Below are 20,494 nucleotides of genomic sequence, written 5' to 3' on the forward strand. Positions count from 1 at the left end.
ATTTGTTTGGTATTTTGAGCAAAACACTTCATAGACATGTTTTTTATATATTTGTATATATCTGAGACCTATGCTATTGCCTAAAAATAGCATGATAGGTGACCTTTAAGTTAGCTGACAGACATGTTAAAGACTAATGAAACACTGTTTAATATTGTATTAAAGTTGTTGATTTAAATACTACATTAGCTATACACACAATCAACATTTGAATGCCACTATAACAAAACTGTAAAGTAAGTTTTATCAATAAAAAGAGTGGAATTACTTCAATGTCAAGCGAGGTTAAACACACTGAAAGGAAATACCAGCGATGCAAATGCTATGAGGTTCATTAACGAGAGAATTCCAGATTGTGTTTTTGACTTCCAGACAAAATACTCAAGAGGAAAATTAGGCTGTAGCAACGACAACAAACAGTTGCAACAAAACAAACTCCAGTTTTGCTGTGAACAGACTCCTGTTGTGAGGACATGAATGCAACATTTCAGGGTAACTGAATCCAAGAGGGTGTCTTTCCTTATTTTTTCAATTATATTCTGTGGATTTTATCCTTGGGATTTCGAGCCTTCATTATAAGCAGCTGAGAGATGGCAGGAAATGATAAAGAGTGATGCAACAAAGATCCCCAGCTGAACTCAAACCACGGTCGGTGCTGCGTTCATGGTCAACATATGTCATCCTCAACTTAATTTGTTGAACAAAGTATGCCGTGTTCTTTTTTGTGTTCCTCTGTGCTCCTGTTGGCTTTCCGCCCCGTAACCAGCTGCTCTGCATTTGCCCTGCGACAGATCTAATTTGGTTTGCAGTTTTTTCATACTGTACTTCATTTCTTTAGATTTGTTTTAAGCACAGTCACATGAGCCTTTTCTTGTTCACATGCAGCTGCTAGAGCTCTCACATGAAATAGCCTGGGTAATGTTGTCATGCATGTCTAGCATCTGCTCATTAGTGTGCATGTAATTGCAATGTGAAAAATATTACACTGGCAAACGCAAAAAAAAAAATAAAAAAAATAAAAATAAAAATAAAATAAATAAATAAAATAAATAAAATAAATAAAATAAATAAAATAAATAAAATAAATAAAATAAATAAAATAAATAAATTAAAGAAATAAATTAAATGAAATAGAAATTGAGAGGTCTTCCACACACAAGGGGGCGCTAACGCCACACGTGTTACGCCAACGGTCAAAGTCCACCTTAGAAGAAGACGGTTGCAGGTGCCTGTGGAGGTGCCTGCTTGTTTTCTGTTTGTTCGTGTCCTCTCTGCTGAAATTACAGGTAAGACCTTCTAATAAAAAACAACACTGTTTTACCATCTTTATAAACAAAGACTCTGGTTTCATCCCTTCTGATTAATAGTACATGGGATGATCGATATTTACCGCTGATTGTACAGCTTTTACGGCGACAGTGAAATGTAAAGTAAGCTTTGTTGTGAAATATAAGTAACTGATAATATTTTCCAACTGTCTGCAGTTGGAAAATACTTCCTGTTTTAAGCAGGACTAACATAATTCACATTATGATATCAGAGCCTCCTCCCAACGCCACACAACCAAACTCCCCTCACAGGTTTGTATATTTAAAGTTCTTTTTCGGATAAGTGATCCATATCTTTGTTAATCCTATAATTGTACGACTGTATACACATCTTTAAATTCCCCTTTGTCATTCGGCATACCCGGGATGCCTTTGAATTGAGTGTTTTTTTAATAACGTTGGACTTTGATCTGTTGTAGCTTTCGTTTCCGTGAAGCAGGGGAAGCTTTGTTTTTAGAAACTGCAAGGCTTCTGTTTGATCGATGAGTTATATTCTGAAAATACATGAAGATAATTTCTTCTCGTACAAGATTTAACTTTTCTAACTTAACCCTTTTGTGCCTTTTGTAGCGATATCGTACCGGATTTCTGAGTAATCACTTCCTCCCGTTTTGTCCAAGCAGGAAGTCACTGCTGCAAAGCTACATGCATTTTAAAGATTATCTAACGTTTGACTATCATAGCATGCATCTCATGTTGCAAACGAGTAGATTATAAGTTAAAATGCCACTCTATCTTTGTTTATTTCTGTTTATTTAGACATCCGAAGAAACATATGACCAGCATCAACCCAAATAGTTGCAGACCAGTGTCTTAAGAAGAAAAAAGCCACATTTCACAAAAATGTTATTTATAAAAACTAAAATATCTGTATTAAATTGACTCAAACATACAAAGAGAGGTTGTAAAAACACTGCTGTCTCTGAAGGTCACCAGCTTATATCTTTGCAAATCCTTCCCAACCAAAGCAACTTATCTTTTAGCTTAAATTAACATGATCACGTTTATGTGAATGTACATTATTTTGTACATGATACCAGCAAATGTCACTTAATGTCTGACGTGAGGTTACAACGTCTTCACACTGCAGCCTCAATCCTCTTTAAGGTCACTAAGTCCCAGCTGATGGCTGCCTAAGCCTGTGCTGAGAGGACATAAAGAGAGCGAGGAGCCAACTGCACCTGTTCCTGCATTCCTACATTTGCATATGCACAATATACAGATCTATATACAAAATGTGGCCATAAAAGTCCAATGCCCCTCCAACAATGCAATTAACAATTTATCGCAATGGCAATATGGACTAGTGTAATATTCAAATTGCACGAACCACAATATTTGTGCAGGCAAAATATGTGTTGGAGTGCCATTTTGAAAAAGTATTGTAATGTTTGTTTATTGCAAATCCCCTTATTGTTGATTCATAAATCACACTATGGTCCTTTTAATGTATTTTCAATAATAATGAGAATAATCACGCAAAAATGATCAATTCCTCCAATATCAAAATATCCAGTATTTAAAATGACAAATTACGTATTAAGACATAAAAGGAAATACAAAATAAAAAAGTGCAAAAGTAAACAAATATAGATACAAAAAACTATTTAAATTGTAATACTATAAACTAGTGCCATCTGAGGGCATAGCCACCGTTAATTAGTGCTTGTAGTTGGGAGCATTTGCTTGTAATTAAAGCAGGATATAGTGTAGACAGTAAAAGGGAAACTTTATTCCCGCCTGCTCATTTTACATGCGGTCTCCTTTTCCACCTGTCAGCAGGATGGCACAGTGGGGGGCCATATTCTCGATAATCGCTGCCCTCGGAGGAGCGGCGCTGTTATCCTCTGTGCACAAAATTGACGAGGGACACACTGGAGTTTACTACAGGTGAGACTGCAGCACACATTGTTTATTTGAATACCTCAGACATAAGCGGTACATTTCTCTGTTGTAAAACTGAGGCTAAAGAAAAACGAGCATCTGCTTGAAATGTGTTCGCCTTAAACTGTTAAACAGAGACTACTATAAATACCTGGGTGTTAAGATTGCACAAATAATCCAGCTGTGGTTCTGTGCCTCTGTGCCTTGGTAAGAGTATTTCAAGTGTAATTTCTTGTACTGACACGCAGTAAATATCAGAGTTTTCATAACAAACAAGAAAGAAATCAGCTTCTGCTTTCCAGCCGGGCTCTATAAACAAAGTGTGGACTCATTATGATGCCATCCAAGAACAGAGATCTCTATTATGAGTGGACATGGGTCAATTATAATATCTTTCCCACTGATAAATGAGTTGCTGGAGTATGTGGGCGCAGTAAACGAGATCTGTACTAACATCAGCAGGAGCATAAAGCACAATGGAAGCAGTGCTAACTGACTTAAATGCACTCACTGCTCCACTTTATCTCTTAAATTAAGGCTACCACAAGCTTTATCATTTTGGATAAGACCCGGATCTGTAATTCATCATACCACATTTGAGAATACAGTTTTATTTATTATAAGATAACATTCCAGTAGGAAATATGTATTTTAAGATGCAGGCTCATGGTGATCCTGAAGAGATAGCAATGCAGAATGTTTTTATGTTTTTACTTGGATAAAAGCGTATTGAGGTTCACTTTCACAAGAAAGTTATGGATGAAATGTGTGTGTGTGTGTGTGTGTGTGTGTGTGTGTTACAGGGGAGGGGCTCTGCTGACCACCACCAGCGGTCCTGGTTTCCATCTCATGCTTCCCTTCATCACCACCTACAAGCCTGTTCAGGTGAGTCAACTGAAGTTCAGTTTTTAAAATGCCTAAAATCCCAAATCCAATCTGTACAAAGAACATCCATAACATTCATCTGTTTGCAACTTACAAATTATTTATCTAATATATCATATTACAATTACTTGTATATAGACTCTCCTTGCACTATTTATATTCTATTTTATTTGTATTACTTGCACTATTTTAACTATTTTGTCTGTTTTATTGTGTTGCTCTGTTGGAGGAGCCTGTGACCTAAGACTTTCATTGATGTATCTACACTGTAGCTATGTACACATGACAATAAAAGCCTTGAATCTTGAATCATACAACAGCCCATTCTACATGCATAATAATCTGAATCCTGAACAATAAGTACATACAGATAATGCAATAGATTTGCAAAAGAATTTTTTTTCCAGATTTGAGTTCAGACCTGCTGCAGGAATGTATTATACTCTGGTCAAATTACATCAAATGTTTGTGAACAATGACTATAGTCTGCTCATTCAGGTCACTGCTGATCTAAACACCAGATAAAACAAAATGAATATCCAGTGTGATGTTAGTTTGAATATCCTGGAATATGAATAAAGCTCTTATCTTAAATATCTCCTGGTCTATCAGCATATCCGCTAAACTCAGCTCTTTGATATAAAGCACCTTTTGTGAAGGTGTGTAACGTAATGTGAGTTTGAGTTACAGAGATACTTACTCAGCAATTTCTAATGTTGTAATGCATTAATGATACTGGCCAGGATTTCCTGTAACACCATTTATCCTGTATGCAAGTCAAATCCATGTTTCTGTCATGTACTTACTATTTAGTAAAGATTGTATGTACTTTAAATAGAGGATAAAACCCTTGTGATGTAATTTTCAGGCACAAAACAGGGACATGTACTGTATAAACCTTTTAAGTACATAAATAATAGTAATGATAAAAAAAAAAAACGTATAACAAAAGATACTCATGATATGATTAACTTTAAAACAATCATATACTTCTTAACCACTTACCCTGAACATATTTAACATAATAATAAAATAACAAGTTGACATATTGAATTTGGTTTCATATTGTGTTGATTGATTTATTCCCAGTCCTACCTCGATTTCAAGAGTGTGTTTTGTGCAATACTAATTCAATGTTTTATTTTGTTGTTTTTGCAGACCACGCTGCAGACAGATGAGGTGAAGAATGTCCCATGCGGCACAGGGTAGGTCTGCAGTTGTTTAATTTATTAGTAGTATCATGTGTGGTCTCGAGCATGAATTATGTACCCTTCACACACACAATGCATTGGGGGGAGTATTACACCATGAAATGCAAACGCTTTATCTTGTGTAGTTAATTAGTGTTATGTATTTTCTTTCTTTCAGGGGAGGAGTGATGATTTACTTTGACCGTATAGAAGTGGTGAACTACCTTCATCAATCAGCAGGTAAACCCACCAGTGTACAACAGGACAGAAAGAAACTTAACTGTCAATTGTCAATTGCAATGAGATAGAGTGTGTGCAAAGTGGGTGGGTTTTAGAAGAGCAGAGCAGAGTGGAGTTATTTGAAAAACAAAACTGTGAGTCTGGGAGGTTTCTACAGGCCAGAGGTCAGGTGTTGTACAGATTGATGGCTGCTGTCAGGGAAGACTTCCTGTCTCGGTCATTGGTACAGAAAGAGCTCCGGTTACAGACACAGTATCTGCTGGAGAGGGTGGTCAGGATTGTTCGTATTGGACGATAATTTACTCAGTGGCCTTACTCTCCTCCACAAATCTAATAGGGTCCGGTCTGCAGCCGATGATGGAGCCTGTGTTCTTTATGAGTTTATTAAGTCTGCTAATGTATTCGGCTCCAATGCTGCTCCGCCAGCAGACCACACAACAGCAGTTGTTAAAGGGGACCTATCATGCAAAATGCACTTTTGTACGTCTTTTATACATGAATATGTGTCCCCGGTGTTCCAGGGAACTCACCAAGTGTCAGAAAACACAACCCTCTCTATTTTCCTCCATACCCAAATCTCTAAAAAAGGGGCTGCAACGGATCTGATAAAAACTGATCCAGATTTGAACACTGTCCTGACGTCAGGACAGTGGCGCTACGGCTATTGGGCCAACTCCACCAATCAGGAGGAGACAACCACGGCCATTGCCGTGCTGGAGACGCTGTAGTACATATGCCAGGCCTGTAGATGGTGCTGTTCTCACTGAATCAGCACTTGCAAAAACAGAGCTAGAAATTGTCAAATTGAGCAAAATGAGGCATGGCTAAAATGCATGATCTGTTTGGTATTTTGAAAATAAAAAAGTATAAATATGCCTTATATAGGTATGGTCCTACACTATATTATTCAAATATAGCATGATAGGTCCACTTTAAGATAAAGATAGGATTCACTTTATTGAGGGACAATCTTCGGTCACAACAGCATGCAAACAAGGCGTTGCACATGATGTGAAAACAAAACATAAGCAGTAAATATAAACGTGTAAAAATGAGAATATAAAACAAAAATAAGAGTAAAATATCTACATTGTGACAGTGAAAGATATGTACTGTCGAGTATACACCATGAAGGGCAATAAACATTAAGGGTGCAAGAAATTGTATATATATTTAATTTGTGTAATGTTTTGTTATTGAAGAGCAGGCACAATCATACAGGGTCACAATTGAGACAATGATCTTCATCCATTTTCAATTTTTTAGAACAAACCATCACCACCCCCCAAGGAAATTGTATTTTAAATATAAATGTACAAGGTACAGTGTGAAGACATTATATACAGATGAATTATGGTTGTTAAATGTGAAAGGTAACTGCGTTGGTCTTCCAGTTCAGTCCGTTGTCTAAGTGAATCTTTATTTAACCTCTTACTCTTTCATTTAGCTTTTAGTCTGCACAGTCCCCTTTGCTGTAGCGATGTCATTTTCCTCGCTGTGGGACGAAGTAAGGAGAATGTAAACAAGGAATTGGACAATAAACTAACTAAGTAAGGAAGAAAGGAACGCCAGCGCTCTGTACTCAGAAATCGTTACAGAGCGCTGGCAATAAGATAAGATAGGACTTTATTCATCCCGAAGGAAATTGTTGTGCCAGAGTTACAAAAATACATTAAACACAGCAGCATTATAATAATAAAACTGTACACTAACAGTGCAGTAAAAAGAGCAATTAAATATCTACAGGAAACATAGACGGTCTCATCATTAATGTAAATATTAACAGTATTTAGTAGTGCAAAAACACGTAGTGGCAGATACGTAATTGCACGTAGAACATTATTAATAATAATAATGTGAAGTCTAATTGTAGATTTCATAATGTAATCCTAAACTCCCTGTGATTTCTTCTCACGTCTGAACACATCTTGGCACTGACTGACACATTAGACGTGCTTGGGTTGCAGCCGGCTCCAGCCCACCTGCAGACTGTGTGTGTGTTCTGTGCTGTATTTCCTAAATTGAGCGAGCCCTCATTTTCTGTCTCTGCAGTTTTCGACATAGTGAAGAACTTCACGGCGGACTACGACAAAGCTTTGATATTCAACAAAGTTCACCACGAGCTCAACCAGTTCTGCAGTGTGCACTCGCTGCAGGAGGTTTACATCGGGCTGTTCGGTGAGTCCTGCACTCTGGGTGTTAGCGAACTGCTCATTTAAGACACCTTCCCCCTCCTTTTTAATGGTCCATCTTCATAAACATCTTCATTAGTAATCAGCCTACATGAAAGGGTTCAAAAGAGCCTACATCTTTATGTCTCGTCTAACTAGGTTACGAGTGCCACAGACAACACCTGCTCTGCATATGCACTTAATTTAAAGGGGACCTATCATGCAAAATGCACTTTTGTACGTCTTTTATACATGAATATGTGTCCCCGGTGTTCCAGGGAACTCACCAAGTGTCAGAAAACACAACCCTCTCTATTTTCCTCCATACCCAAATCTCTAAAAAAGGGGCTGCAACGGATCTGATAAAAACTGATCCAGATTTGAACACTGTCCTGACGTCAGGACAGTGGCGCTACGGCTATTGGGCCAACTCCACCAATCAGGAGGAGACAGCCACGGCCATTGCCGTTCGAAAGCGCTGGAGACGCTGTAGTACATATGCCAGGCCTGTAGGTAGTGCTGTTCTCACAGAATCTGCCCTTGCTAAAACAGATCTAAAAAATGTCAAATTGAGCAAAATGAGGCATGGCTAAAATGCATGATCTGTTTGGTATTTTGAAAAAAAAAAAGTATAAATATGCCTCATATAGGTATGGTCCTACACTATATTATTCAAATATAGCATGATAGGTCCACTTTAAGTGAAACCACATTGTTACAACTATCAATCTTACAAATGTCCACCGAGGTAAACACAGGATGTGTATGCAAGTGTCTCATCATACACCTGGGTAAACACAGGATGTGTATGCAAGTGTCTCATCATACACCTGGCCTCATTATGACGGAGAGAACACTTTATTTATCATTTACTCAAGTTGTGTTACAGATCATTCAAGTGACTTATGTTCAAATACTGATAGTTGGTCAGCAGTAGTTTTGTCTTTCAGATACCATGCAAAGTTCTTGAATTTGATTAATACATGGTTTAAAATAACCATATTGTACTTCATCACATTTAATTATGTTCTTCTTGTATTTGCATCACATGAGACAACACTTAAGACGGTAAAACTACCTTTTCTTCAAAATGAATACTTTAAGGTTAACAGGTGGAAATAAATACTAGTCTGACTTAATTTACAATCCAACTTTGATTTTCATATTCCACTGGCTGTCTATTTGTTTTCTTATTCAAAATATATATTGACATGTTAAATATTCTTTAACAGGCCTAGTTGACTAACATTGATGTTTATAACTGCTGTGGCAGATATACATTGACTGTAATATTCTCAGATTTTTCTCAAAAAATGTTTTCATTTAAAGTCTGAAATGAAATGTCTTCGTACTCTCTTTGTCAGATAACTTGAAACATACCGTTTTAGAAGTGAATTTTATGTTTGGTGAGCTAGACTCAAATCTGACATCTGTAGAGACATTCAAATCAAACTAAACCAATGTGACTAGGATATCTTTATTGTTATTCTCACTAGCTCACCTACATGCCTTGTGTCTCTCGTACTTTTCCCCCACAGACCAAATCGATGAAAACTTGAAGCTGACTCTACAGGAGGATCTAACATCCATGGCCCCTGGACTCATCATTCAGGTACACTGAAACCCACAAAAGCTGCAGTCAAGTCACGTACCTTTTTACAAGTGTCTCATGTCTAGCTAGCCCGGATACGTTTTGGACATTGGTGGCATGTTTTTTTATTCCTCTGCAAAACTGATTAATGTGACTTTATCTTGAAAGATGCTGCACATCAGCACTAATACATTGATTAATGAACATATAAGCTCAAAGGTTTGCTTATGGTGCTTGTAACACATGTGATCTGACATGGTGTTTTTAAGGAAAGTGTGGGAACAGCCATCTACCAAAATGAATAGCTTTCTTTATAGAGCCACCTTTGTCTAGGGAAACCTAGGCATAGCACTAAAATGCGCGCTCCCCATCTTCCCACTCCCAAGAAAAGGTCAGGGACAAAGAAAATTACCATTAGCAGTGTAATTACTACTTCGGACGTGAGACATAGCCAACACAACAAACAACAACTTCTGTTCAACAAGGACCCTCAACTTACCTAATTAAATGAAACCAATCAAACAGAAGACAGGCTTCTTACCGGGCTCCTACCCCAAAACAGGAGAAATCGGGGTTTAAACAAAAGGGCTTCTTACTCACACTTCTGGCTTGATACTTATAAGAATGTTTACAAAAGGGACAAAAAGATTGCTACATACTGCTACTATCTAATTTGCCACAGAGGCCTACAGATCTACTAACTCTACTACAGGGGTCTGAACCCACACACACACACACACACACACACACACACACACACACACACACACACACACACACACACACTGTTGGGAGCAGGAGAGGTGCAGCTCAAATAGTCTTGTCTCTTCGGGTGGACCAGTTAGGAGACAGCAAATCTGCTGACACACACACACACACACACACACACACACACACACACACAGGAGGAGAGAAAATACATAACACAACAACAACACACAGGACCCAATGACTCGGGGTCATAACACCAAAAAGATACATTTCTCATCACAGCTTTATATGTATCCTCATAAGGAAACATTTGACTGGAAGCGCATTTTCTGATCTTTGTTCATGGGTTTTTGGAGGAAAACTATTTATCACGAAGAGTGAGAAAATTACATGATTTCATCATAGAAATACTAAGGAAAGCACTCTTCACCAATCATTTACGTTATCTAAGCATGCGTATTACAGGAATGTCCTACTCGAGGTGATTCACTGTTGAGGCACAATTTGTGTTCTAATCCAGACATGCTGCTCTGACAAAGTGTTAAACAAACGTTGGGTTTACCTTAAAAAGATGGTTACCGTGTCGTCTCTCTTTAAAAAGTCTCTTTAAAGCTTGAAGGCATCTAAACTCAGAATGAACTGCGGTACAGAACCAGGGTATTAAAGTTATAAATAATAACGACAAACAAAATGAAACTCTTTATAAAGAGATGATAGCGGCAGTGATGGCGGCAGTGGCTTAGTCTGTAGGGACTTGGTCTTGGAACCGAAGGGTCGCCGGTTCACGTCCCGATCGGACCAAACAAAGTTGGAGTGAGCTGGTAGCTGGAGAGGTGCCAGTTCACCTCCAAGGCCACTGCCGAGGTGCCCTTGAGCAAGGCACCTAACCTCGAAACTGCTCCCTTGGCGCCGGGTACCTGGCAGCCTCTCTGCTCTGCCACCTCTCCTATCTGCATGTGGTTGTGTGTGTGTGCATGTATATCCTCTGTGTTTGTGCATGTATATCCTCCCCTCTGTGTGTAATGTGTGTAAACACAACAGAGTGGGGAAAGAAATTTCCCTGTAAGGGATTAATAAAGTGTATCTTCTTCTTCTTCTTCTTCTTCTTCTTCTTAACAAAAGTCTTTTTATAGCAGTTCACAGCCTTGTATTGACTTTCACAACCTTCTGTAAAGCCCCTGTCCTGCAGAGCTTATCATAACAACACCAGACCTCTTTTTATAAAAGACAATATTAATGAACATATAAGCTCAAAGGTTTGCTTATGGTGCTTGTAACACATGTGATCTGACATGGTGTTTTTAAGGAAAGTGTGGGAACAGCCATCTACCAAAATGAATAGCTTTCTTTATAGAGCCACCTTTGTCTAGGGAAACCTAGGCATAGCACTAAAATGCGCGCTCCCCATCTTCCCACTCCCAAGAAAAGGTCAGGGACAAAGAAAATTACCATTAGCAGTGTAATTACTACTTCGGACGTGAGACATAGCCAACACAACAAACAACAACGTCTGTTCAACAAGGACCCTCAACTTACCTAACTAAATGAAACCAATCAAACAGAAGACAGGCTTCTTACCGGGCTCCTACCCCAAAACAGGAGAAATCGGGGTTTAAACAAAAGGGCTTCTTACTCACACTTCTGGCTTGATACTTATAAGAATGTTTACAAAAGGGACAAAAAGATTGCTACATACTGCTACTATCTAATTTGCCACAGAGGCCTACAGATCTACTAACTCTACTACAGGGGTCTGAACCCGCACGCACGCACACACACACGCACACACACACACACACACGCACACGCACACGCACACGCACACGCACACGCAGACAGACAGACAGACAGACTGTTGGGAGCAGGAGAGGTGCAGCTCAAATAGTCTTGTCTCTTCGGGTGGACCAGTTAGGAGACAGCAAATCTGCTGACACACACACACACACACACACACACACACACACAGACACACTGTTGGGAGCAGGAGAGGTGCAGCTCAAATAGTCTTGTCTCTTCGGGTGGACTAGTTAGGAGACAGCAAATCTGCTGACACACACACACACACACACACACACACACACACACACACACACACACACAGGAGGAGAGAAAATACATAACACAACAACAACACACAGGACCCAATGACTCGGGGTCATAACACCAAAAAGATACATTTCTCATCACAGCTTTATATGTATCCTCATAAGGAAACATTTGACTGGAAGCGCATTTTCTGATCTTTGTTCATGGGTTTTTGGAGGAAAACTATTTATCACGAAGAGTGAGAAAATTACATGATTTCATCATAGAAATACTAAGGAAAGCACTCTTCACCAATCATTTACGTTATCTAAGATGAGTATTACAGGAATGTCCTACTCGAGGTGATTCACTGTTGAGGCACAATTTGTGTTCTAATCCAGACATGCTGCTCTGACAAAGTGTTAAACAAACGTTGGGTTTACCTTAAAAAGATGGTTACCGTGTCGTCTCTCTTTAAAAAGTCTCTTTAAAGCTTGAAGGCATCTAAACTCAGAATGAACTGCGGTACAGAACCAGGGTATTAAAGTTATAAATAATAACGACAAACAAAATGAAACTCTTTATAAAGAGATGATAGCGGCAGTGATGGCGGCAGTGGCTTAGTCTGTAGGGACTTGGTCTTGGAACCGAAGGGTCGCCGGTTCACGTCCCGATCGGACCAAACAAAGTTGGAGTGAGCTGGTAGCTGGAGAGGTGCCAGTTCACCTCCAAGGCCACTGCCGAGGTGCCCTTGAGCAAGGCACCTAACCTCGAAACTGCTCCCTTGGCGCCGGGTACCTGGCAGCCTCTCTGCTCTGCCACCTCTCCTATCTGCATGTGGTTGTGTGTGTGTGCATGTATATCCTCTGTGTTTGTGCATGTATATCCTCCCCTGTGTGTGTAATGTGTGTAAACACAACAGAGTGGGGAAAGAAATTTCCCTGTAAGGGATTAATAAAGTGTTTCTTCTTCTTCTTCTTCTTCTTCTTCTTCTTCTTCTTCTTCTTCTTCTTCTTCTTCTTCTTCTTCTTCTTCTTCTTCTTCTTCTTCTCAAAAGTCTTTTTATAGCAGTTCACAACCTTCTGTAAAGCCCCTGTCCTGCAGAGCTTATCATAACAACACCAGACCTCTTTTTATAAAAGACAATATTTTGACTGACTTTAAAAGAAGCCTGAGTGCCCCCCCCCCTCTCATTAAATCCTCCCACAGAGATAAAATCCCTACCCTGCTTAGTGTTTAAAACGCTCCACTGGGCTTTAATACTCTTGGCTAATGTTTCCTGTAACTCTCTAGGTACAGTTAAAATAACAATGGCTGTTTCTGGGAAACCAGTAAGCGCACAGGTCAGAGAGCATTTACTGGGCAATAATACTTTAACATTATTACTGAATTACACAAGACATTTGAGCTCTAATCTGATTTTAAGCATTGATATCACTATTTATATGAATACACTACTCTATACATTGTTAAATGCATATTTGTACATATTTTATCTGTTGTTTTATTGTTTTTGTTTTTTTCTTTATCCTAACATAAAACAGTTTTTCAGAGTACAAGTATAGGTGATTATAAAAGCAAACAAAAAAATGAAAGTAATTTTAAGACAAAGGAATATTTTGTTGTTATAGGTGAAATAAATAAGTAAAACAATAATACTATATATTTTATTTGAAGCAACTGTTTCAACATTTCTATTCCCAACTGGGGATAATAAAGGTTATTTGGCTTCTCTCAGCTTCTCATTCTTCTGATATCTCCCCCGGGGGTTTAATGTTTCTATAAATGTCCCTCTTGCCGGCTTCGGACTAAACTTTTTCTTTCTCTTTCTCTGTTTGTCTTTGATCCGCAGGCGGTCCGTGTCACAAAGCCTATCATCCCGGAGAGCATTCGCAGGAACTACGAGCTCATGTGAGTTTTTATTTGTTGTCCCCCTGCCAACAGAGGAATGTTCCCTGGCCCCCATTGCCTGTGTTGTGCAATCATTTCCCTCCCAAGTGGATCCTCCTCCCTGCCAAGTCCTGTAAGATTCTGCTGTTTCCGGTCGGTCTGTGAGCATCTCACTCATATATTATCAGTGCTCCGTAACAGCAACTGTGATAAAGAGAGGAGGCTTTCCAGTAAGGCAAGGCAAGTGTATTATAAAACACATTTCAACAAAAAGGCTATTCAAAATGCTTTACAAAAAACATGAACAGACTTAAGAAAAGTGCCAGAAAAAACATTACGTTGCGCATGTTAAGGGTCTCAAATTCTCATTTGCAGGTTCATACCTGTCCAAAACCAGAAAAGGGCCCCCTTAAGAGCTAAGAGAACAGAAATAAAACATGCTAAAAGTCAACTTTATTGTAAATGTTTCAGTTTCTGTGTACAGAAAGAGATCGAAATACTGTTTCCCACAATCCCGAAGATAAAAAAAATGCAATTGTATATTTAAATAAAAATATATACATACATACATACATATACATACACACCTGTACACCCACTATACACACATAATCAACATAGACTCGTATATACATATGCACACATTAAAGGTGGGGTAGGTAAGTTTGAGAAACCGGCGAGATACACTTTTTGTTATATTCCATGGAATGCTCTTAACATCCCGATAGCAATGAATATCTGAAGTGCTTTGACAAAAAATCCATAAAAAAATGTCATCTGTGGAAGCCGTAATACTGTAAAAAGCACGACCAATCATTTTAGCCGGCCCGGCTAAAATAACTGGATGGCCTACCTGCCTGTCAGCCTTCCATCTGTGCACAAACTTATCTCGTGCCCTCATTGGTCATGTGCGCGTTCGTGTGTGTTGGAGGAGGGGCTCTGTAAGGAAGTGGCAGATTTTCTCCGGTTGTGTATTTTCAAAATTTTGAAACGGTTTCTCAAACTTACCTACCCCACCTTTAAGAGGCATAAATAAAAGGCACAACAGTCAATATATACAAAATAACAGTCACTTCAAAATGGAGGTGGATGAATATATTACAGTAAAAAATGCTCATTATTGCAAAAGAGTGCCCATAACGGCGTAGAAAGTGTCTGCTGGTGCTGGATGTGTGTGTCTGTCTCTGTGTGTAAAATAGAGTAGCACGGGTACAAATTCTAGGATAAAAGTAACAGTGCCTGATATCCAAGTTATGTGATTGACTAAAAGGCAACATTTCGACAGTAAGTTGTAGTAAGGTTCATAAAAGCACAGCGGGGAACCAGCCACAGTCTGCAAGTAAGACAAAGGAAATCATTTAGATGTTGTATAAAAGTAAAGCACCGTGCCTGACTTCTAGCCAGAAACCCACACGAAGCCGAGTTAATGCAACACACATGTCTCCCTACAGATGTGTTGAATAGTCTGTTTCATATTAGATAGCGTCTTCATTCCCAGGAGTATCTTTTCAGCTGTTCATTATCAGGCATCAGCATTACATGTGTTCAACTATAGAAAAGCATCACAGCTTACTGTTATTTTAAATATTTTAAAGGGGACCGATCATGCAAAATGCACTTTTGTACGTCTTTTATACATGAATATGTGTCCCCGGTGTTCCAGGGAACTCACCAAGTGTCAGAAAACACAACCCTCTCTATTTTCCTCCATACCCAAATCTCTAAAAAAGGGGCTGCAACAGATCTGATAAAAACTGATCCAGATTTGAACACTGTCCTGACGTCAGGACGGTGGCGCTACGGCTATTGGGCCAACTCCACCAATCAGGAGGAGACAGCCACGGCCATTGCCGTTCGAAAGTGCTGGAGACGCTGTAGTACATATGCCAGGCCTGTAGATGGTGCTGTTCTCACAGAATCAGCCCTTGCAAAAACAGAGCTAACATTTTTCAAATTGAGCAAAATGAGGCATGGCTAAAATGCATGATCTGTTTGGTATTTTGAAAATAAAAAAGTATAAATGTGCCTTATATAGGTATGGTCCTACACTATATTATTCAAATATAGCATGATAGGTCCACTTTAAGTGGAACATTTCATAATCCTCCACAAAAGCTAGCTGTTGCTGCCTGCACAGCACATACGCTGTTTACCGATTAAATCTACTGGGACTTCAGAGGTGCAGAGGTAACTAAACCAAAGAAGGGCGAGGCTTTTGTAGTTATTAAACCTGTGCAACCTGTGCAAACAAAGGAAGCGAGAACTAATGAAAGCACCTGCAAATGTTGAAATACTCCTGTGTAATAATCTGTGTTGTTAAGCAGATAACAGCACAGTGTTTGTGCTCCTGTGACATTTGCATATATTTAAAGAATGTTTTAAGCAGACGTTTTGGGAAAACACCTTTTTTTTGCAAATGAGCCTCATTGCAAATGTACAAAGATCAGTGTTTTAGCCCCAAACAGTAACATAGAAATCATTAGCATCTTCAGACCGTCTGAAGCACCTTTTTATAAGGAGTATCTGCTAAAACAAATTTATTTTGGGATGCAGTGACAGGATGTTATGACAGTTGTGTGGTGAAAATACATGAATAAGGTGCCATACGCTCCTTGTGTATATACAATGTAAATGAAAAAATTGAATAAGACGGGCCAGATTTAATATTAATATAGTAGCACGTTCTCATTAAAGCTCTGAATAATGTTTACATGTTTTCAGACAAAGGTAGAAAAAAAGCAGGCTTTCTTATATTTAGCAAGCACACAGGTTTTGTTGACGTTTGTAACGTTAGCTAACTAGCCATCGAAGCTAACGTTGCTTTGCTTCCATGAGTTGCTTGAAAACGCTGCCTTACTTTATTGTGTTTAAGCTGAGTTGCTTTAAATTGAGAACCTTAGGGTTTTAGATCTGTTTGAGTTTACCAGGAGTATTTACAATACAGTTTAAAATGTATTTGACAAGGGAGTCTAGGATTAAACAAAACACCAACCAGCTGATGCATAGTTTCTCCATGTTTCTGTCTTTCTTTGCTCATACATTTCAGTCTTTTCTTCTTCTTGGTTATTGTGTTCAATGGCTATTGTCACTATAATATAATTGAATGTTCATTTGAATTGTAGCCTCTTGATTAGAATTGTTATCTTTGGATACATGCTCTGTTGGTTGGTATTGGGGCGGTGAGGCAGCGCTCACTTTTGAAGATTTTTTTGGGGGGGGGGATTTTGACATCATACCTAGGGTTCACGGTAACAATTACTCACTAACCCCAATTTCCTAGCTCTTTGGAAGCAGTGCCATCATTTACTGTAAATGGAGGCACAGCATGAGCAGTCAGACGACCGCACGAGGTTGTGACCAGTTTCTAAAGTTTTCAAAATTCATGTTTTATGGCAGCAAAACTTTCCACTCAGCAAAGCTACACTTAATCTCTATCTACTGCAAATACTGCCTTTAATTTAACAGGCTTTGGACCATGAGACATACTTTTGGTTTCACTTTTTCATAAATGGTTCAGTAAATGTTGACCTTTGTCTTTTCAGGCTGTGAGAAAGTGTGTGGCTTACTTGACTGAAAGCCAGTAATACAAACAGATCCCAGCAAATATGTGATGAGAGAGTAGATTACCCTGGTTATGGAAATAAGCCCCAGGTTATTAAATTAAGCCAATTTCCCTTCAAACCAGCAGTTGTATTGTTCTAACTTTAAAAGGATTACTTGAGGGATGAACAGACACTGATTGATGTGGTTCGTTAAGTAATAGGAAGTCTTCCCAATGAGGCAAAGACTCGAAGATGCAAAGCCAAGATTGAAAACACAAGTAGAGCATTTGTTGTCAATGTGTCCTGATGGCACAGGGTTTGGATGTCATTCTTTGAAATGTTATGCCCACTCCAAATGCCTGCTCTGACAGGCTCAGACTTTCCCAAACGCTTTCCAAGTCTCCGGGCTGTCTCATGTTTATGTTTCTGCATCTTTCTGCTCACTTGTTAAAAGTCTGAAGGTTTTTCTTTCTCTTTCTGTTTGAGAGTTGAGAATTATGTCAGAAACCAGGAATCCTAAAAGAAACACGAAAAAAGCTTCAGAGACCAAGTTTTCATGCAAATCTGTAAAAAACCAAGTCCTGATCACCTCCAAAGAAACGCCTGTGATGTCAAAGTGAAGTGTGTTGGCTTGTTCTATGTTTATTTTATGACAATATATTGTTTTATTGCCTATGAATAAGTACCATTCACTTCATAATTACAAAGGACTTAGATGTTTATGAAATCTGTGATGCATCCACATTTCTATGATGTATTAATATGTATCCTAAACAGCACAAGTCCAATTGTCAATTTAATTGAATAGTTAGTTGTTTACGGTTAACAGGTTGCACAAGCTCTTTGAAATCCTTGAAATGTGTGAGTTTTAAGGGGAAAAAATCAAGGGCTTTGCTATTTAACATTTTCTAAATTGGCTATGTCCCACTCTCTCTTGCATGTTTCTTTCCTGCAGTTGGATCATTGTTTGAAAATGCAACCTGGCTCAAGTGTTGGGTCCTTTTAATTGAGGAAATTAAGCCTGAAAAGTACTCGAATGTATTTAAGAAGGTGTGGGAACCCTAGAAAAAGGCAGGCACATACTGTTCAAAAATGTGTTCGCAGGGAATTGGAAAAATCATCAGTCAATCAAAATGTTGCCCACAAAATGATGCCGTTTACTTACTGTTCTTCTAACGAACAGTCAAGTTATTAAATATCTGATGCTTTTGAAGTATTTAGGCCTACCTCTTTAGGAGACACCATTGTTGTTTTGAACAAACAGTCGTCTTCCTGTGTCCTCACACACATAAACCCAGTAGTTCCTCACAGTGTGCCGTTTGGTTTAAAGGTCTCCTATTGTACTATTTTTAGGCATATATTATAGGTCTCAGATATATAAAAAAACGTCTATGAAGTGTTTTGCTCAAAATACCAAACAGATCACCCATTCTAGCCTCCATCCCCTCTGTTTCAGCCCTGTTAGAGAACTGCTGATTCTGGGTCCGTAGCTAATGTAAACAAAGACCATATTACTTCCAAAACGCATTGTTTCTGATACACCGACGTTTCTGATAGGGCCGTGGGCGTAAAGCCAGCCCACATTTCACATATTACGTCATATCGGCAGCAAATCTGGATCAGCCCGTTTTCAGAGATGTGGGTACGGAGGAAAAGAGAGAGGGTTGTATTTTCGGACACTTTGTGAGTTACCCGACACACCGGGGACACAAATGTATGTATAAAAGACATCAAAAAGTGCATTTTGCATAATAGGGGGCCTTTTTTGAATACAAATGCATTACTTGAAGCATGACAAGATGGATGTCCATGTTATCTTGTGATTCTGCATTTCTTGTGTAAACTTGTTTTATGGAATCCAGCTGCTATGCAGGGTAAACACTTTTAACCTACAAGCCAAGCATGAATGTCTCGTTAAAGTAAACTATAGAAGCACTGATTCCTGAAGTTGGTCCAGAAATTTAAAATAAAGACCCATAACATCCAACTAAAATACTAATTGTGCTTCTAAGGATGCATGGAAAATGTGCAGACCCACAAAGGTGACGCCTCTGCACATGTCGAGGTTGGGGGGAATTATTCTATAAATGTTAACACACGCAGGATAATACAAGTGTTAGATATCCCACCTAAACAGTATAAAGCCTGCTCTGTACATGCCTAGATGTGTGTGTTTTAATGTAAAGTGTGTGTTTGTGTTTTAGGGAGAGCGAGAAGACGAAGCTGCTGATCTCTCAGCAGACACAGAAGGTGGTGGAGAAGGAGGCGGAGACAGAAAGGATCAAAGCTATAATAGGTGAGACAAAGACAAAGAAAACAATGAAGAGAAGTTCATTATACAAAATATTGTTATACAAAAAGGTGCTTATTTGTGTTATAGAGGCTGAGAAAGTGGCACAAGTGGCAGAGATCAAATACGGACAGAAAGTCATGGAGAAGAACACGGAGAAAAGGATCTCTGAAATTGAAGGTTTGTATCCAGAACAAAAGTTTTATCAGCTAAATATTCTTAAATGATCTTAAGTAAAAGAAATACCCAATCTAACTTAAATTAGTTTTTAATACCGACTAATATTTATCTTTGAGCATTCTCATTCGTGTTTGTTAATCTGTAAAGCCCACTGACAATTTTGAGATATTGGGCTGTATAAATACACTTCGATTTGAATAAACTTTGAAGAGTCAGGGGTGGTACCAAATGATCTAAACACAGCCTGAAAAAATAATCAGTTTAAAGTAAGTTAGAGCCAAAGACTGAGCAACTAGGGCCACAAATCAACAAAAGTGAAAGACATGGCTTTATCTAAACAATGCGTTCAAATCAAATCAAGTTTTATTTATATAGCACATTTTTAAAACGATTTTTGGTCGAGTCAAAGTGCTGTACATGCAATAAAAACACTTTACAACAATAGCAAACAGAAGACAACAAATTACAACAGCAAAAATTAAAAATCACTCACAGGGAAATGTCAGGAGTCGCGCTCCGCTCTGACTAGAAGGCCAGAGAGAAGAAGTGTGTCTTAAGAGTAGATTT

At 38.7% G+C, this 20,494-nt stretch overlaps 1 protein-coding gene across 3 annotated transcripts in view; it reads left to right on the forward strand.

Annotated features, from left to right (window-relative positions):
* Window positions 1–1,149: 1,149 nt before the first annotated feature.
* erlin2 (ER lipid raft associated 2) overlaps window positions 1,150–20,494 on the forward strand; it is a 28,425-nt gene continuing 9,080 nt past the window's right edge. The window contains exons 1-11 of one of the 3 annotated variants that reach the window (XM_034148579.1): window positions 1,150–1,286; window positions 1,485–1,580; window positions 3,108–3,218; window positions 4,016–4,097; window positions 5,256–5,302; window positions 5,466–5,527; window positions 7,580–7,705; window positions 9,237–9,310; window positions 13,878–13,936; window positions 19,662–19,753; window positions 19,838–19,927. In XM_034148579.1, the coding sequence (XP_034004470.1) occupies window positions 1,531–1,580; window positions 3,108–3,218; window positions 4,016–4,097; window positions 5,256–5,302; window positions 5,466–5,527; window positions 7,580–7,705; window positions 9,237–9,310; window positions 13,878–13,936; window positions 19,662–19,753; window positions 19,838–19,927 (793 nt within the window). In that variant the 5' untranslated portion in view covers window positions 1,150–1,286; window positions 1,485–1,530. The remainder of the gene's footprint in view (window positions 1,287–1,484; window positions 1,581–3,107; window positions 3,219–4,015; window positions 4,098–5,255; window positions 5,303–5,465; window positions 5,528–7,579; window positions 7,706–9,236; window positions 9,311–13,877; window positions 13,937–19,661; window positions 19,754–19,837; window positions 19,928–20,494) is intronic. The other 2 variants (XM_034148580.1, XM_034148581.1) reach the window with 2 other exon arrangements.

This window comes from Trematomus bernacchii, unplaced genomic scaffold (genome assembly GCF_902827165.1).
Source record: "Trematomus bernacchii unplaced genomic scaffold, fTreBer1.1, whole genome shotgun sequence".
NCBI lineage: Eukaryota > Metazoa > Chordata > Actinopteri > Perciformes > Nototheniidae > Trematomus > Trematomus bernacchii.